Below are 20,347 nucleotides of genomic sequence, written 5' to 3'. Positions count from 1 at the left end.
GGAACCTGATGCCAGGATAAAGTATGTCTCTTGCTGCTTTTGCAGCTCCTTATATACCTGCTAGTCGGAGTTCGCGCGTGTGTAATGTCTTATTTTCTAATGGCGGTCTTATTCTAATCGTAAATGGAAACATACGATATACATTGTGTTTATGTTAAAATATAATTGGAACTCATAATATATTGTTAGCAAAAGAAAAGAAAAGAGAGAGGAGAACCGAGAACACCTCCGATATGAACAGTGCCGCACCCCAAGAGCCTAACGCATCGACGGAAGGAGAGGAGTAGAGGGGCGAGGTAGTGATAAAAGTACCTGCGGAAGCGGAGTGGCAACTTTTTGGGTCTTGAGCACCAGAAGCAACGGACCATGAGAGTGGCGCGACAAGTAGTGTCTTTGGGATACAATTAAGAGCGTTTTGTTTGAGTAATAACTAAAAATATGATATAAAAATAATACTTACTGTATTATTTTGCACTGTGCCACCTTCTCCACTCACATAAAGTCTGAGAATGTTGTCGTTAGACGTCAAGGACTTCGTAACTTTATCAAATATCTTTTTGTGATCAGTATTCAATTCCGAAATCATTTGTGCAAGATCACCACAATCAAATTTGTTTTCTGCGTCTTTAAAATCTTTCATGGCGTCAACTGTTTCAACGAGAACACACTCTAGTGGGTGATTGTCTTGATCATTTTCTTCCTGTTTTACAGTATTCAACACGTTTTTTTCAATTGCTTCCTTTACACGATCACGCGCTTATTAAATATCCGTTATTCGTTTGTAATATTGAACTACTTCTATCAATTGTGATTGTAACAACGAAAAAGCTTCCGCATATGTGTTAAATCCATTTTTTAATTGATCGGTGTTTCTCCAAGGTTCGAATAATAATAACAATGAGAAATAATAATTCTCAAGTTCGGTTTGAACATTGTACTTATAATGATTCATAAGATACCCTATTTTCCTTTTTTTCAAAAACAAATATGCACGGATTTCATAATATTCAGTTCTTTCAGACGGTCTATTTTTAGTAATGTCATACCACATAGCAAAATCATACAGATGCATAGATTCTAATTCCTTATGTCTGTTAGGATAGTAATAATCTATGAGGGATGGAAAAAATATGTTTGTGGATTCACCTTCCAAATCCTCAATTTCTTTGCGAGTTTTCAATTTCCTACTTCTAATTACATTTACATCTAACCATCTAATAGTAGTATTGGAGTCAGTGCCGAGCAATGATAATCTTCAAAGAGTATTAGGGCATTCAGGCGCTCTACATTCTCTATGATTTAGCATGCGCATTCCAAAGCTACCCAGAAGGCTAGCCAATGACTTAGTAGAATTGATTGCGCCCATAGTGTCCGTAGCGTAACTTTGTTCAGGCTTTGACACGTACTTAGTACAGTAATATGTTACCAACCCTGACTTTTCCCCAATATATTGTATATCCATATTACCTACCCAAGTCACGAGAACGGGATGATTAAAGTCATTGATACGGACTTCCTTTATTGAACGTGGAAGATCATAGAGTCTACCCTTTGCTTGCAACTGTTTTCTGGCACCCATAGAAACAGCCACATCTCTTATTATCAAACTATCTGTAACTGGACGCGGAAACGAAAATCTACATACTTTACAGAAGGAATTTTTAGTTTTTTTTGTTGCGTAAACAATAACTATTGCATTTATGCATTTGATGTGCAATTACACGTCTATATCATTCTGGCGACACATGCGGTGATGGCAATCTGCAAGTGATGTATTTCATAATGAATGCTCCTACCTCTTCTTTCGAAGATTTATCGATTATAGGGGCATCCTCGATCCAAATTAAGAGATGAAAATGTTGTAATCCCCTGCTTTGATATTCTCTACGCCAAAAGTAATGAGTCACCTTCCCAATCGGATTGTTGGGCGAACGAATGAAATCCAGCATAGCGTGGAATTTATTATTTACAAATCTAGCAGTTGCAATGGGATCAGAGGTTTAGTCATCGATGGGCCGTTTACTTCACGAAGATATTCTATTAAATCTGTCCAAAGCCACTCACTTGGACTGAACGTGAGAAACCATGTAGCTGGTCCATAATGGTGTATCATACAATTCAAGTCATTTCTCGATTTTTGCCAATATTGTGCTGTATCGCGTAATCTGGAAAATATAGTGTTCAAGTTCGTTTGCAGCTGATCTTTAGAGACCTGTTTTAAAAAACCAGCAGCTGTGTATTTTTCACGTGGATTTGTGATGTTTATTTTGTGATAAATTCTAGCGTTTAATTGCCGCATATTGGTATCATGTAATAAATGAAAAGTATATTGCATGTTCAATCGAAGTTGAGAACGCTTGGATATCAGCATTGATTTAATGAATTCATGATCGGTCAAACGAACCAATTTCTTTTTGGGAAACACTTCACATCTATGTATTCAGCACGATAGCCTAGCGGAATGTCATGAACTTTAAGCATTTGATAGAGCGCAGTAGCAGATTCATTAACCCTTTTGTTATACATTGGACAAATCATAAACTGATCATAATACGAATCAGATTGTGACATTTGCGTCAATAATGCACGTTTGTTGCCTTTGTCAATATTAGGTGTTCCACCTTCAACGTCCTCGACAGATTCGTTATTATCATTGTCAAGGATTTCTTGAAATTCTGAATCTGGTAATTTGGCAGAAAGCAATAAATCGTGAGATATTGGTAAAACAATTTTTGAATATAAAGAATTACTGGCTTTCAACCATACTAAGGCATTCCATACTTTCTTCAAGTCAACTAACTTTTCCCAAACTATTTTAGACTTTGTTGGAACGCCACGCACCATATATATAATTCATGATTTAAATGTAACGGTTCAGTCGGAGAACAGATTTTTCTTAAAGCTTCTTCTAAAGGCAAAGGAAGTTGGAATGTTCTCCCCTTTACTTTTGGAAACATATGTTTATATGGCATATTTTTATGTATTACTGTACCCATTCTTAGAATCGTTTGAAACGGTTCAACTCTTTGAATGAGAATTCGTTCGAACTCATTCAACACTGCTATTTCTGGAACTGAACATGTATCAAGGTTATTTAAAATACATCTTGGTGGTATGAAATCCTTACGAATGTTATCGTAACAGTATCGAAAAATAAAACGCATGTCACCACGTGCTAATGAAGATGCTTCTCCGTTCTACAACCTTATACTGCAGATAACCTCCATGCCAATCCAGTGATGTTATATGATAAGGCGCGATCCAACTAGTAAATTACTAATAATAATTCATGCAATTGTAGATCTGAAAAAAACACGCAGGACCAATCAGGAAAACTGCAAACTTCTGTGAGGAAACTATTATTTACTTTACTTGTGACGTTGCGCATAGCGCTGTCCCCGTTTTACTAAAGTCAGTGAAAAGTAGTGAACGGAAGGACCGTACGGCCCCCTTGCGGAATACGTGCCGAAAGACGTCTCATGGGGGAAAATATCGTGTATTGAGAATCGTTGCTAATTTCGAGTGCTTCCGTGCCGAGAGCGCACGACGTTTCAGGGCTGTAGAAGAGACCTGAGGAACCCTGAGGCTGTCCCCGTCCCCTGGCCGTGCAGTTTCCGGATTCAGGCGCCGTATCTGTACCGGATGGTACAAGGGCCTTCCGCCCTCGGAGTTGAGGGACTTGCGGCCTCCGCGGTGGACCAGAGAGCTCGAGGAAAATCTACCCACCAGCCGAATGATGGTCCCGCGGTGCTGCTCTTCTACAAAGGCTCAAGCGGAAGGCGAGGATGGAGGCGAGCCCGGAGATCGTTGTCCAGGTGGCAGGAGCCATGGGAAGTCCTGGGGAAGTCTCCACGATGATGAGGAAATGCGGATCGTCGCCGGAGAGGAGCAGGGCCTCGCTCCTCGCATACGCGCCTGAGCTAGAGGGAGTACGTGGAGGGGCTGTAGCGCTTGCGCGAGGGAGCGACGTGCCGCGAATCGGGGGGTTGATGCGCGCGTGCCGAGTGTCCTCACTCGTTGCCGAAACGACCAACCTTCAGGAGTGCGAAGAATTAGGGTAAGCCGCTTGAATTACCTTGGTCTCTAATTATCGGGCACGGAGTGTCGTTAGTGCTAGGCGCGATTCGAGTTTCCTCCAGGGCGTCTTTGATATCGCGGTATTGCGTAACTTATCGAATTGTATCGCTATTCCGGTGTCATTACGATCGACACAACTTTGTAACGGGCGAGTCCGCGTGTGCCGAAGTGTTCCGTACCGACAACCTGTAGTCTTCCGTAACCGTGCCGTCTGCACGGTGCCGATAATCTAATAAACATCTGTGGAAGATAATAAGCGTTTCGTCTCTGCCTTGCCGTGAAGGCTCGATTCCTCTGCGTGTCCAGACCATGACCCTTCCTCTTTCGCCGAGCTAGCCGAGGACTGCCGCCGTACCGGCACTGCAAGTGTCGCATATTGTCGTTCGTTTTCGTTGTAATTGGCAAGAAAGTGCCTGGCGCCCATCCGGACAATTTGTCCATTTATAGAGCGACTTGCAGGGCGGATACGGCGAAGTTATCAGGCCGTCCTGCCTAGAGCTCACGGCAGCTCGACGCAGGAGAATCTCTCGGAAAACATCCTACCGATAACCTGATATACTTTATTTGAAAGCTGAAACAAGAAACGAGAAATTTGTAATAAACTCTAATAAATAATAACAGTACAAACGAACGTTACTTTAAATTTACGTACCGTAAAATTTAAACGTGTGAAAAGCCTTCGTATCGTATAATATACCACACCAAACGTAATGAAGAATCGCAGAAGAACAAATTTAACAACAAACATAATGAAGAACCACAGAAGAATAAATTTATAAACTGAAATTAAATTCTCCGTTCTATAACCTACTACGTATAACCTCTATGCCGGTTGCGTCTAAAATGTCACTCGATCGGTTCTCTAACCAATGATGGCCGCCGGGTCCTGCCAAATGACCCCAATAGTCGAGGAACGAAACATGTGTTAATTCCTTTGGCTGAATGTGTGTGCGTAACGCGTATGCCGAATGATTCCGAGAGTCGACGAACGTAACATGTGTTAGATTCTTTTAGCTGAATGTATGCGTGTAACGTGTATACGTATTATGTTGACGAAAATTTGCCTGAGGAATAAGAATCATAAGGAGAATCAGAAGAAAAGCATACAATTTTGGACTGATCCATGATATGATATTACGATATCTCTGTCATAGGTTGACCGATTTTATTGAATTTGGTCTTATTAGGAGGCTCAGATACGGTTTACATAAGAAAAATGCTTTTAAATTCAGAAAATATTGCGCGTGTGATGAGACATTAATGAAATATGTTTCAGGTAAGGTTGGAATTGCCAATTCTCCTGTAAAGATACACGGCAGCGTTAGTCGACATATATACAAGGTGTCCCAGAATAAGTGTAATTCCCGAGAAGGGGTGATTCTTGAGGCAATTCTAAGCAACTTTTTCCTTAGCGAAAATTTTCTCCGAGCCTTCGTTAACGAGTTATTAATGAAAAACATCTACCAATCAGAGAGCGCCTATAGCGGATGGACGGCTGTCCGATGACAGGGCACACGCTACGCGTAGCGTTCACTACTTGCTGTGCTCGAGTCTTGTGCAGAAACTCAAGATCTCTATGTTATTGCTCAATTTATCTTAAACTAATAGATGGAAAATTATGAAAAAGATCAGTAATACGTTATTTATCGCGACACATATTATAGAATTTTTTCAGATTTTTAAATTAATTGTCTAAGTTGTGAAAAATAAAAAACTAGGAAAAACAATTTAAAAATGTCGATTTAGTAAAGTAATGCCATAATAAAAAAAATAAAAAGCAATGTTTTCGTAGTTCCTATGGATTGTACGTTATTTTACTGTGTATCAAAACATTGAAAACTGTACAAGAATACTTATTTCATAATGAATGAACGAAAATTGGACGTATTAGTTGCCGTAATCGGTGAAAAGTACGGAAACATTGATTTTTATTGTTTTAATTATGACGCACCAAGGCAAAAAATGTTTAAATAAATTGAGATTAATATTATGACTTTAGTAATACGAGTAATTACTATCGGGAAAACTCACCCATTCGGAGAGGAATTCACCTGCTGCTTGAACACTTGCTCCATTGGGTCACTGTGACGATCACGATTATTGGGGGATGATGCCCAGGTAGCGCTGATCACAGGTATACAAGACCACAAGAAGACACTTTGCATTGACAACACTTCGTGGTCCCTAACACTGATCACTCCACTAAATGAGCATTTGACCTTTTAATGACCGACAACCGACTACTTTGAAACGTATTGCTGCATTCCGTAAATAAAAACAAGATGTTGCACAGTTCGGCAGCGAAATTACGATCGATACTGGCGATTTTTTCCGAAGTCTCTTTCCTCGTGCTCTCGCATCCCTCCAGCGCGACTTTTCGGGGTGTAGCTTCGTCGAGATTCTCGAGATCCATATTTCATCCGTCCAAATACATCGAAAGGACTTCCATGGTAAACGCGACGCAACCCTTGCGGCTTTCAGTCTCAGGTGCCAATGGCTCCTTCGAACTTGCAGGGCAATACCTGTGATCATAAACGGCCACATCATGCGAGACACTCGTTAAGGTCTCCTACACTAATTCGATATGTCTCTGCTTTTCCCTATGAATTTGCTTGCGACTTTTTCGATCCGAAGAAGAGACTACCACCTCCACTAAAAAAAGTAACCGAGGAAGATCCAACCTCGTTGGTGTCAACAGCAAATCAAATTCGAGTACCTCCATGAAACTAGACCCCGAGAAGTCGCGCTGGAGGGATGCGAGGCCACGAGGAAAGAGACTTCGGAAAAACTCGCCAGTATCGATCGTAACTTCGCCGCCGAACTGTGCAGCATCTTGTTTTTATTTACGGAATGCCGCAGTACGTTTCAAAATAGTCGGTTGTCGGTTATTAAAAGGTCAAGTGCCCATTTAGTGAAGTGGTCAGTGTTAGTGACCGCGAAGTGTTGTAAATGCGAGGTGTCTTCTTGTGGTCTTGTATACCTGTGATCAGCGCTACCTGGGCATCATCCCCCAATGATCGGGATCGGCACAACGACCTAATGGAGCAAGTGTTCAAGCAGCAGGTGAATTCCTCTCCGAATGGGTGAGTTTTACCGATAGTAGTTACTCGTATTACTAGTCATATAATTAATCTCAATTTATTTAAACATGTTTTGCCTTAGTCCGTCATAATTAAAAAAATAAGAATCAATGTTTCCGTACTTTTTACCGATTACAGCAACTAATACGTCCAATTTTTCTTCATTCATTATGAAATAAGTATTATTTTACAGTTTTCAATGTTTTGATGCACAGTAAAATAACGTACTATCCATAGAAACTACGAAAACATTGCTTTTTATTTTTTTTACTGTGGCATTACTTTACTAAATCGGCATTTTTAAGTTCTTTTTCCTAGTTTTTTATTTTTCACAACTTAGACAATTAATTTAACAATCTGAAAAAATTCTATAATATGTGTCGCGATAGATAACGTATTACTGATTTTTTTCATAATTTTCGATCTATTAGTTTAAGATAAATTGAGCAATAACATAGAGATCTTGAGTTTCTGCACAAGACTCGAGCACAGCAAGTAGTGAACGCTACGCGTAGCGTGTGCACTGTTGCCGGACAGCCGTCCATCCGCTATTGGCGCTCTCTGATTGGTCGATGTTTTTCATTAATAACTCGTTAACCAAGGCTCGGAGAAAATTTTCGCTAAGGAAAAAGTTGCTTAGAATTACCCCAAGAATTACCCCTTCTCGGGACTTACACTTATTCCGGGACACCTTGTATATGTTCTTTTTCATGTACTTGGCGTCGACACGCTACCGCGTCTCTAGATAAAAGGAATAATATCAGAATCTGTGTTATACACTATTTAATTATTAAACCCTATAACAAGAAGTGAAAAAAAATTTCTTTAATGGAAAAAGAGAAAAAAGTGAAAAAAAGGAAAGAAGAGAAAGAGGAAAGAAGTGAATGAGGAGAGAAGGTGTATAGCAGGAAGTAAAGAGGGAACTACCACTTTCGAATTCACACATCCCGGTTGAAACTGGGCCATATCTGGATAGAAGTGTCGAAGAATAAGCAGGACGTAATCTGTGTATCCGATCCTCGGTATAGTCTATTCCATAGCGAACCTTGTATGGCAGGGCATAGGAGTAGATGATTCTCAAGTCCTCAAAATCTTTCGGTTTAAAATATCCAACGCCACTTGTTCCATAGTTCCACGGAAACGTAGAACATAGGGGCGTGCTGTTTCCAAAAAAATCCCTCTTTTACTTACCACATGTTATACACCTTGGTTATGAGAAGTGAAGACGGATAGCTGGATGATGATGAGCCCAATCCAACTTACCTATCCGAAAGGATATGGGGCTTCTAAGGAATGGCCTCCCTGAAAAACGGGAGAAGTACAGGGGCTGGAGAGAGGGAATGTTTACACCCCCTTTCGGCACTGTAATGGTTAAAAATCTGAGCTGCGAATTCTGGAGATTGGAAGTCTTCACGGGCAGGTAGAAGAAGGAGGGGGGTTAGAGGACACAGAGTAAAGTCACGCGAGGGCAAAGGAGGTAGAGGGGGAAGGGAAGGGGTTACCCATACCGTGGGGTGGAGGGGGACTAGATTTGCTTACCCGCCGAGGGGGGGAGGGGGGGGGGGGCTTTCAACGGCTCTGGGCATAAGGGGTGGGAGAGGGGTAAATTTTGGGAAAAAGAGACGCGTCAAAAACACTGACTGAACTGATATTGTCAATAGTTCGATCGAAAAACATTGGTCATCTGGTCGATGAGACAATTTCGCTGAAATTCAGTTGGCTTAACAACAGTGAGGGTGGGGGTAAGATTAGTTAGGGGCGGAAGGTACCAGGATAGCTAGTCCTAGGTCGCGATGGGATTAATTTTGGACTATGGTAGAATTAATTTCAAAAAGCGGCTCCGTGTCACTCAGGCCCTCACGCGCCTTTCTGGTGGGACAGAGGGGTGAGCTTATGAATATTCCACAGGCGTGGCGAGTGCACCCGCCCGCACGGGGAACTGCCGCGGTGGGGTACCCACCAGAAAGGCGCGTGAGGGGCTGAGTGTCCCTGAGCCGCCTGTTGAAATTAATTCTACCATAGCTTAGGAAGACTTCCAATCGAGGATAGAAGCGTAACGAATCAACGAAAGTCGAGTGTCGATCCCTTTGCAGGGGTCGGTTGCGCCTGAGGAGCCGTTTCGTCTAACGAACATACCACGTAGCTTTAATTAGGGAGGAACCATCGCACGGCTCTGACGAGGACGTACCCCCGGCCAAAGGCACATCCTGCATAGGCCCGGGCAAGTAAAGCAGGGGTGATCTGGAGATGGGGGAGAGGGTAGGAACGGGTTATTGCCTCCATGTGTCGGCATGAAGTCGGACGGTTACGTCTGATAGTGGCCTGAGAGTCACACCGGTGGTTACTCCTTCCGTTATAAACTCGCATAACTCGATAGGTCTGGGTTAAGTCTGGCCCTCGATGCGTATATGGACCGGAAGGGTCTTCCTGGTGCTGCTTGCTCGTTGTACTTGTGATGGTGCTTCGACGAACTGGGTACCGGACCGAAAATCTCGGTGGAACTAATGTTCTCCTACATCCGGGTGGTTATCAGGTTCCCTATGGGATACTCACCTGAGGACTCCACCTTCTGGCTTAGGTGGATGGATGCTGGTCATGGGCATTCAACCGGGGGCCCACTGGGTGGACTGGACTCGTAAGAGCCCACTCCGCCTGGTGAGCACAGGGGTGACCCGCCCACGACGGGTATCTGTCTAGTCTTTGTTGGTTGGTGGCGCTCAGATGGTGTGTTTCTGTGATATGTACCTGGTGTGGAGAACTTCGGTGAAGTTGCGGACCCAACTGATCCAAATCCTCTCGCTCCACCTCCTCGTGGTGCCTCTGCGATTCAGTTGTAGGTCATCCGGCTGGTGGTCCTGGTATTGGGTCCTTTGTGTCCTGGTCCTGGGCTGGGTTCTTCGGGTCCTGGTCCTGGGTCCTTTGGGTCCTCATCCTGGTCCTCTGGTGGTAGTACCTGCAATGGAAAGCGAACGGAGTGAAGGGTAAACGCCGAAAGCCAAGGTCGTCAAAACATGCCGAAGGCTGCACGGGCGGGGTGGCGAAAAAGAGCCCGGTTCCAAGCGTTTTGCATACACGCGTACACACACACACACACACACACACACACACGCACGCACGCACGCACGCACGCACGCACGCACGCACGCACGCACGCACGCACGCACGCACGCACGCACGCACGCACGCACGCACGCACGCACGCACGCACGCACGCACGCACGCACGCACGCACGCACGCACGCACGCACGCACGCACGCACGCACGCACGCACGCACGCACGCACGCACGCACGCACGCACGCACGCACGCACGCACGCACGCACGCACGCACGCACGCACGCACGCACGCACGCACGCACGCACGCACGCACGCACGCACGCACGCACGCACGCACGCACGCACGCACGCACGCACGCACGCACGCACGCACGCACGCACGCACGCACGCACGCACGCACGCACGCACGCACGCACGCACGCACGCACGCACGCACGCACGCACGCACGCACGCACGCACGCACGCACGCACGCACGCACGCACGCACGCACGCACGCACGCACGCACGCACGCACGCACGCACGCACGCACGCACGCACGCACGCACGCACGCACGCACGCACGCACGCACGCACACACATGCACACTTGGACGCGGTGGAAACTCAAGACAGAAGGCACCGTGTCGAGGGGCGAATGATCGTGCTACAGCGTCCAATAATAAGTCGGTCGCAAACGATCCCTGCACCAGGCGACACCCTGCAGTATTTTTGCCTTGTCCGGGTAATAGGGCTGTGCCTGGGTTGACCTTCTCTTCCCTTCAAACAGCAAGGCCCTGGCAGCCAGTATGAGTACGAACATTAAAAAACCCCAACAGATTGGAAACTCGGTGACGACTAGGCGAATGACAAAGGATAAGTTTAAGGATGATGATAAGGAAAAGGATAAGGATAAGGTCAAGGGAGACGAAACGGAAAGGGAAAAGGACAAAGATATGAACGTGGAAAGACACAGACCTGATAAAGCCCAAACGCCAGATGTAGTATACATAAGTTGTCCGGAGAGTTCTAATGAAAAGTCCGAAGGATCAGTGAGCTCGTCCGCTCGCTGATTTTATTACATGAGAAGCTGAAGGCTAAGCGACACCAATGGAGGAGTAAGAAGTTGATGCCCCTCCCAATACCAGGAGAGTCCGAAAGCGAAATGATTATCGAGGGCTTAGAGGTCGCTACGACCTATATGGAGAAAATCGCGGCAAAGGCAAATTACCTCGACATCGAATTAGATAAGAACTATAATGTCAGAGTTCAATTAAAGGATGTAGCCGCCGAACAAGCGAAAAATATCGCCGAATTGGAACGCGTTATAAAAAATATGAAATTCGCGCGGAGAGCCGTAAAACCAGGCATGCCGCAGCGACTAGAGAGACGAGAAACGTGGAGACGCAAATGACGCCGAGAAAGGGAAATATTCCCTTCGTTGACATTACGTCCGACGCAGGTTCTGCCGACCGACCACTGGAGACAGCGGATAAACCGCTGAGAAAAAGAGAACTCACTCCCCAAAATGGGTGCTAAAGAAGCGCAAGGATAGGACTCCCCCTATAGAGAAGCCACAAAAAAAGCTTAAAAACCTACATCAGTACAACGAAGAGGAGCCTGCCGTACCTGAGGAGGCCTGTGAGACGGACGTCGACACGGAGAATGCTGATACTGTACCCTCGGAGAAAGAGCGATAGACTCGCGTTGAAAGAAGGTATCCCAAACAGACCACGTGGGGTACTGAAGGAGCCAAGCTTACCACAGCTCCAACTCAGAATAAGGAGAAAATCCCTACCAAGCCTAGAAAGATAAATCGATATACAGGGTGTTTCTAAATTCGTGGGAAAACTCGGAGATGTAGGTAGAAGACAAGAAAATAAACCGAAAACTTCATATGCAATATTCTCGGAAACGCTTAGTTTGTTAGTTATACGCGATTTTATATTTCGTAAAATACCGATGTAACAGTGACCCATCCCCTTTAAGGTTAGTGTCCGGGCTTCGACGAGGCCTCGAGCTTTTAAAGATCTGGGCATTTCTGGGCCTAAGTGAGCCTCTGGCGACTCGCAACGCGTGTAGAGAGATACTTCATCGAATGGGAAAGCATACTTTCTAATTCAAAATACTATTGATATTTATCTACGATTAAGCGGTTGCTTTGGCATTTTTAGAAAGTCGAAAATTTTGCTCTCTCATAAAGGGATAGCTTGAACCTTTTTAAATAACGTGGAAAAGATTTCATACTAAAATATTAAAAGTGGAATTCGGTTTGAATGCACTGTCATTTCTCAAAATGTTTCTAAAAATTCAGCAATCTTTTCGGAAAAGTCTAGAGATATGTTTGCGTGAGGGTGGAGGCTATTTCGAACATCAATTATAAACCTATGGTAAGTCCTTATTATTCACACATAGCATTTTTCTCGAATACTTTAGTTGGAGTGACGTTAAAAGTTTACATGTAAAAATACATTTTGAAACATTTTGAGAAATGACAGTGCATTCAAACCGAATTTTATTTTTAATATTTTAGTATGAAATCTTTTCCACGTTATTTAAAAAGGTTCAAGTTATCCCCTTGTGAAAGAGCAAAATTTTTGATTTTCTAAAAATGCCAAAGCAACCCCTTAATCGTAGATAAATATCAATAGTATTTTCAGTTAGAAAGTATGCTTTTCCATTCGATAAAGTATCTCTCCACACACGTTGCGAGTCGCCAGAGGCTCACTTAGGCCCAGAAATGTCTAGATCTTTAAAAGCTCGAGGCCTCGTCGAAGCCCGGACACTAACCTTAAAGGGGATGGGTCACTGTTACATCGGTATTTTACGAAATATAAAATCGCGTATACCTAACAAACTAAGCGTTTCCGAGAATATTGCATAGGAAGTTTTCGATTTATTTTCTTGTCTTCTACCTACACCTCCGAGTTTTCCCACGAATTTAGAAACACCCTGTATGAGGGCACCGAGGACGGAAGCGGTACTTGTTAAAAAATGGGAAGGCAAGACTTATGCCGACCTGTTTAAAGAGATTACTATCGCTACCCTACAAAAGCTGACGAATGATAGAGTTGTCCGGAAATCGCGAAACGGCGACCTTATTATCGAACTGAATAAGGAAGCAGATGCCGACGAATTAGGTGAGGTATAGTTGCAACCACCGGGTCCGGGGAAGGGGTTAAGATCCTTCGGCCCAAGGTATCCTTCGCCCTGCGTGACCTCGACCCGATTGTCGACGAAGAGCAAATCAAGAAAGACCTGAGGATACATTATAAAATGGAGGAAGAGAGCCATATAAACGTCAATGCCGTCTGAACCACAAATATGGGCACCAGATCTGCAATAGTCGAGATAACGGCAAAGAGAGCACTAGGCATGAAGGACGGCGATCGCATTAGGATAGGATATGTCATAACTAGAATTAAGGAGATCCCACAAGTTCGCTGCTGTTTTAGATTCCATGATCTCGGGCACCTTGCGGCAACATGCAAAGATAAAATAAATGAACACCAAAAATGTTGTAAATGTGGAAACTTGGAAGACAATATCGTAGAATGTGAGTCGACGCCGAGATGTTTCTTGTGTGAGAAGATGGGTCTGTCTGAAAATCGCCTGTCCCATGTGGCCGGATCGCTGGGATGCGCAAGATATAAGGAGTACTTCAAGAGTGTGATGACGCCTTCAAGGTGATTAGGATACTCCAAATAAATTTAAATCACTACCGTTTAGCGCAAGACTCATTAGTTAAAATGGCAAGTGACCTGACGATAGATGTTGTGGTAATAGCGGAGCCCCTTTTTCATCCGGGTAATTGGATCTGTGATGCAAACTTGGATCGGTTGCACTATGGATTACCGGATTCAACTGTATACCTATCATGGAGGACAGTACCATTATCGGCCATGGATTTGTTGGGGTGCAAATGGGTGGTGTTACGATATTAGCCTGCTACATATCACCAAATATCTCGCTAGAAGAATATGACCGCTGCCTTTAGGAGATTCGCGTATTGAGGACCACCATTGCAGACAGTCTCGTGATCGCTGGTGACTTTAACGCCAAATCACGCGCATGGGACCCGGCGATAAATGATGAAAGGGGCATACGCCTGACGGAAGCTCTGGATAGTATGGACCTAGTAAAATATCGAAAATAGATATCGCGGCTTGCGACACCTCCGCATTAAGGCTGGTCAAAACCAGTCGGTTACTAAATTTGTACTCCGGATCGGACCATAAATATATTTTACATAGTTTTGGCAGTAGGGCATCATTACCCCTTATCCGCCGGATGAGTAAATGGAGGTTAAACACGCTAGAGGCCGATAAGATGAAGAACGCCTTCGATGCTTATGTAGGTTTCCTCCCGGACAGTGTTCCGTGGTCCGTGACAGAGATGGCGGAATTCCGCAGGGTCTTGGAGATGGTCTGCGACGGATGTATGAAACGCTCCCCAAAATGGATTCGTGCCAGCTACAGGCTTCGATGGTGGACACCATCGATCGATACTCTCCGTAAGGTTGTAAATAAAGCCAGAAGAAGGCTACAGAGAGCTAGGAAAAAGTCTCGTGCAAATCTACCGACTTGTATCCAGGAACATAGAGCGGCACAAAAAGCCGTTAAGCAGGAGATCTTCAAGAAAAAGATGAAAGCCTGGAAGAATCTATGTGCGAGTATAGATGAGGACCCATGGGGTATGCCATATAAGGGAATCATGAGGACCATAAATAACAGAGATGCGCCTCCTCCAGCCCTCTCTAAGGATACTATGGATAAGGTCCTTTATGCACTCTTATCAGCCAATACCGGCGAGACAGAAGAGGAGAGCACCACTCCTGCGACCCGCCTCTGGACTGAATCTTTCACCAGATTTGTCACACAAGAGGAGGTGATACTGGCAGCAAGAAATCTCACGCCCAGAAAGACCCCCGGCCAGGACGGCATTCCGCCTAAGGTCATTAAAGGTCTGACACATTATGCACCAAAGAAGTTCTGTGACCTTTTTAACGGATGCATAGAAGTGGGGGACTTGCCGCGTCAGTGGAAAACATTCCGGGTAACCCTTATCAGGAAACCCGATAAGGACCCGTCCAGGCCGGACGCATATAGGCCTTTATGCGTAATAGATGCATGCCCGAAGCTTCTCGAGCATATATTGAAGAGGAGAATCGGAGATGCGCTTGGTCCACAAGGCATCTCCGAAAGGTAATGTGGTTTCAGACCGGGTAGATCCCCACAGATGCCCCTGTGTTGGTGAAACGTTTTGCTGAGACGGCGATACTTAAGCAAAGGTTCGCTGCGCTTCTCACGCTTGACGTCAAAAATGCATTCAATAGAATCAGATGGCGAGATATCCACGCAGGAAGATTAAATACCACACAGAGGGCAGATGATTTGAGAAAAACGTCGAACGCGGAGTACCAGAGGGCTCAATAATTGGACCGGAGCTGTGGATTACTGTATATGATGATCTTCTCCCGTTCCCTCTCCCGCCGGGCTGTGAGGTTATCGGCTACGCTGACGCCGTAGCATATATGGTCTTTGGGGGCTCTTTGACTGAGATGTCGGCTAAAACGACAGAAATTATGAGACAGCCAGAAACCTGGCTAAGCAGCAGAGGACTCCTATTAGCTAAGAAAAAGACCGAGATTATGTTCCTGAATGATAAAAGAATACCGAGAGGCTTCAGATTCGAGCTAGATGGCGCCACACTGGACCCACGTAGTGTTATAAAGTACTTGGGCGTACGTTTCGACCGTAGAGGAAATTATAGAGGACACATTTCGCATGTAACCGGGAAGGCCATCAAGGTGGCTACACCACTAAGTAGAATTATGATAAATGCCGGTGGCCCAAAAGAGACGACGAGGCGGCTTTACTACCGCATACTGGAATCAGTGGTCCTGTATGGGGTGCCTGTGTGGGTGGATGCTGCCAAGGAATACGCTAACTCTAAATTAATAAATAGGATCCAACGAACGGGTCTAGGCAGAGTGGTCTCTTCCTATCGGACAGTATCGTTAAACGCTTTATGCGTCCTAGCAGGGATACCACCCCTCGTCCCAAAATGCGCGCAGAGAAAAAGGCTGTATGACATCGCGTCTGATTTAAAGGCGGGTAAAAGGAATGCAAGCACGAGATACGGGCGGGAGGAAGCCTCCATGAAGGACAAGATCAAGGCGGCGGCTAGGTTGTTATCCCACGAAATGGATGAAATCTGGCAAGAAAGGTGGGACTCCGCTACAACTGGTAGGTGGACACACCGCATAATGCCTGAAATTGCCAAGTGGAGGGATCGGAGCATACGTATTGGCACCTAGGACTTCCATGTCACGCAGATCCTCACGGGACATGGATGCTTCGCCATATTCCCAAAGAGAATTGGTAAATCGGAAACGGATGTTTGTTGGTACGGGAGCTCGGTCTCAGACGATGCGGAGCATACCTTATGTAAGTAACCCCAGTGGAGCGCAGAAAAGACACAAATGATGCTAGCCATGGACGTCGGGAAAGGCGAAATCACCCCGGAGGGCATTGACGACAAAATCGCCGAAGACAGGCGCTCCTGGGCTGCATTTAGAAGATTCTGTCAGGAGGTCATGCGACAGAAGGAAGAAGAAGAGAGAAAAAGAAAGAAGGACGAAGACCTAAAACGCACGACCGCGATGGACAGCAGCAGTTACCCCGTGCTTTATTTTTACTTTTTATCAGTGTATGCTTTTGAAGTTAATCACGAGGAGAGAGTGATCGTACGCCGGTGACGTGTGAACGAAAGAAGGAATGAATCTATCTCGTATTTAACCGGTAATATTGTCTGTATGAGCATGGGTGTGTGTATGGCACTATCACTCCAAAATATATGCAAACATTTTTTTTTGAACCCTAAAGCTGTAAGAAATAAGGAATTCATTTTATTTTATTGGTGGAGCTTTTACACTCCTACTTTACACGCAGGGTGCGGGGGTATGGGGTTTTTGGGGGTGTTTGGGGTGGATATTGTTCGCGGGGACGTGGCATGCTGCTTTTGAAGACGGGTCTAGCGGGTCGTGGGGGCGGGGCCATTGAGTTTCTCGGGGCGGTGGCCCGTGCCTAGGTGGCTCCCTGCCGCCAGTGGCGGGGAGACCTCAGCATAACGGTCCACCGCGGTGCGCGAGAGTGGGGACATGGGGTACTTAGAGGTGGCCCTTGGGGTGCGGCGGTGGGACGTGGGGAGTGGGTGGGGCGAGGGGCGTCGCATTTCCGTGGAGGGAGTTTCCTCCCTCGACCCGGGGGGGATCTTTTCGCAGGGTGCGGGGGTGGGGAGCGGAAGAGGGGCGCAGGGGTGGAGCGCGGGAGAGGGGCGCAGGGGTGGGGCGCGGTAGAGGGGCGCAGGGGTACCTAGGGGCAGGTCCAGGTGCGCGAAAGCGGGTCGCTGAGAGTGGTTAGTGCGAGGGGCGTCGCCTTTCCAGAGATTGAGTTTCCTCCCTGGATCCGGGTCGCGGCCTCCTCGCGGGGCGCGGAGGTGGGCAGTGGGGTTCTTAAAGGCGGGTCTTGCGGAGCGCGGGGCGGGGCGGGGCGGGGTGTGGGGTTTTCTCGGGAAGGACAGTGGGCAGGGCTTGGATGGCTCCCTGCTGCTTGTGGCGGGGAGTCCCCAGTGTAACGGTCCAGTGTGGTGCGCGAGGGTGGGGCGTTTTGTTTTAGGGGGTGGGTCTTGGGGCGTGGGGGTGGGGCGTTTGGTTTCTGGGAGGGCGAGTCTTGGTCGTGGTGGTGTGATTCGGGTCGCGGTTAAAAGAGGGTTAGGGGGTTGGGGGAAGGCGCGTTAGGAGGATAGAACAGGGAGAACATCTAGCCTGCGCCTAACCCGGATCTGGCTCAGCCCGTTTGATCAATGGAGGACCCGGTAGCGGTGCGATGTCCGCCTTCCATTCAGCGATGTTTAAAGGCAAACCACCGTTCCGCTGGGTGGAATGAAGCGGAGGGCGGAGGAGGGTTTGTATTAAAAAAAAAAAAAAAAAAAAAAAAAGGTCTGGTCCTCGATGAAACCCTCTTCCCGCGCCTGGAAGGAGAAGAAGACGTACCTCGAGAGGGAGAGAGAGAAGAAAGGGTCATTGGAGACTGACGAATTGACCACACATTCCCTCAAATCACTAGGGAGGACACTATAGAAGCAGCAACAGGACTTCATCCCAAGAAATCGCCTGGACTGACGGGATACCTATAATTGCAACGAAAGGATTAGCAAATAATAAACCAGAGAGCTTCGTGGCCCTCTTAAACGTTATAATCCACCGAGGAAAATGACCGAGTGAATGAGAGACGGCGAAAACCATTCTTATTCTCAAGGAAGGTAAGGACCCTGCGTATCCATGTGCTTACAGGCCTATTTGTATTATAGGATCCATGGCCAAACTCAGGGAGTACGTTCTGCGGGCGAGGTTAATGAAAGAACAGGGAGAAAAGCCATTCGCAGAAAACAATATGGGTTTTGTTCGGGGTAGAGCGACCATGGATGCGAAGGAAAGGGTACGAAGAATCGCGAAAAGGGCGACGGAGCAGCAAAAGTACGCAGAACTGGTGACTCTGGACGTCATAAATGCCTTCAATATCCTGAAATGGAAGAAAATCCTAGAGGAGATCGAGAGAAGGTGAGTATCCCATTACCTCGCTCGCATGATAAGGGACTATTTCAGCGAGAGATACATAACGTATAAAACATTGGGGAGGGACATCAGGCTGAGAAATGCGTACTTACGTGGAAATGCGCAGATTATTGCATTTGTGTACGATGTGGGTATCAGCGTAGAGAGCAGGACGGCAAGGGACCTGAAACACAAGATAGAATTAGTAATTAATATAGTACAGAGATGGTTGAACTCGACGAGCCTAGAACTAGCAAAGGTAAAAAACAGAAATAGTGCTACTGAATAACAAAAGAGTATGGGATGATTTCTTTTGCAGTGTGGAAGGAGTTGGGTCCCGCCCAGTCCAGAAATTAAATATTTAGGGGTTACTTTCGACCGAGCCAGGACTTTTCGGAGCCACATCACCAGGGTTACGAATAAAGCGGTTAGTACCTTGGCCGCGCGGAGCCCCCTTATGGGAAACACTACGGGAACGAGTCAGAAATCCAGGAGACTTCTATACAACACGAAGGAATCCATAGTGTTGTATGGGGCTCCAATTTGGGCAAGTGCGATTTATAATCAAACTAATAGATTTCTGTTGAAAATAGGCCTGACAAGGGTAGTAGCTGCATATAGGAAAGTCCCGATGGAGACCCTCTGCGTGCTTACGGGGGTGGTTCCGTGGACGATTAAGGTGGAGGAAAGAAAAAATTTATATGCATGGGAGAAATACTTTCTGGAAGATGTGGAAGAAAGAAGAAGGCCGAAGAGAGTAACGGGGACGGGGTATGCCGAAGGGGTGTACGACGACGACTGGCTGATGGTGGATGGGGTCCGAATGGTGGAGGACTTCATGACAGCAAGACCAACGAACATCAGCGGGGCAGACCTGGGCATCCCCGACGGAGACGAGCAAGAGGAGAAGAAAAAACTGAAACGGTGGCTCAGGAAAGGAGCCCGAAAGGAATCGTTAGAAAAATGGCAGAGGCAATGGAAGGGGGAAATTGTCGGGAGATAGTCTTACAGATTAATCCCCACCATTGAACCCTGGTTAAACAGAGAACATGGAGAATTAAATTTCTATATGACGCAGGCACTGACAGGACATAGAGTATTCAACACTTTCAGGAAAAGGATTGGTAAAACCGACAGTGACGACTACTGGTACCATCAGGGGACGAGAGATACTCCAGAACATACCTTAGTGTACTCTGACAAATGGCAAGCTAAAAGCGACACCATGAGGGAAGCACTGGAGGTCACAGAAGAACAGCTGAAAATGGAGACAATTGTGACTAAGATAATTGAAGAAGGAAGAGCTTGGAACGCCTTCTCGGTATTCTGTAGGGAAACTCTGAAAAAGAAAGAAGAAGAAGAGAGAGAGGGGGAGATGTTGTAGCTCGTGTGAGTACACGTGCGCTTAGCAGTAGAAACCGCAGACTTTCAATACCTCCGCGCCGAGGTAAACGAATTCACAAAGGATCGGTAAAACGTGACGGCTTCGGCCACCCCCGTTTTGTCTCAAAAAGAACGCGGATCGTCGATACGAT

At 46.1% G+C, this 20,347-nt stretch overlaps 1 protein-coding gene and 1 long non-coding RNA gene across 2 annotated transcripts; both read left to right on the top strand.

Annotated features, from left to right (window-relative positions):
• The first annotated feature begins 3,650 nt into the window (after positions 1–3,650).
• LOC143186504 (uncharacterized) lies at positions 3,651–5,510 on the top strand. The gene is made up of 2 exons (XR_013003057.1): positions 3,651–4,057; positions 5,354–5,510. It is a non-coding gene; the product is annotated as an uncharacterized LOC143186504 (long non-coding RNA).
• A 13,060-nt stretch (positions 5,511–18,570) lies between these two features.
• LOC143186419 (uncharacterized) lies at positions 18,571–19,815 on the top strand. The gene is made up of 3 exons (XM_076390094.1): positions 18,571–18,818; positions 18,906–19,071; positions 19,132–19,815. The coding sequence occupies exons 1-3, from the start codon at positions 18,574–18,576 to the stop codon at positions 19,813–19,815; spliced, it is 1,095 nt and encodes a 364-aa protein (XP_076246209.1). The 5' UTR covers positions 18,571–18,573.
• Positions 19,816–20,347: the final 532 nt, after the last annotated feature.

The sequence above is a fragment of the Calliopsis andreniformis genome, unplaced genomic scaffold, assembly GCF_051401765.1.
Source record: "Calliopsis andreniformis isolate RMS-2024a unplaced genomic scaffold, iyCalAndr_principal scaffold0001, whole genome shotgun sequence".
Lineage (NCBI taxonomy): Eukaryota > Metazoa > Arthropoda > Insecta > Hymenoptera > Andrenidae > Calliopsis > Calliopsis andreniformis.
The sequence above is the reverse complement of the archived record's forward strand: the minus strand, read 5'-3'. Positions and strand labels throughout refer to the sequence as shown.

What these genes read in the sequence shown, in the direction of transcription:
- LOC143186419 (XM_076390094.1), top strand. Translation starts at nt 18,574, where the DNA reads ATGGCCAAACTCAGGGAGTACGTTCTGCGGGCGAGGTTAATGAAAGAA. An exon ending in CTAGAGGAGATCGAGAGAAG is followed by an intron (nt 18,819 to 18,905) that starts GTGAGTATCCCA and finishes GAGGGACATCAG; the next exon opens with GCTGAGAAATGCGTACTTAC. An exon ending in CGAGCCTAGAACTAGCAAAG is followed by an intron (nt 19,072 to 19,131) that starts GTAAAAAACAGA and finishes TTTCTTTTGCAG; the next exon opens with TGTGGAAGGAGTTGGGTCCC.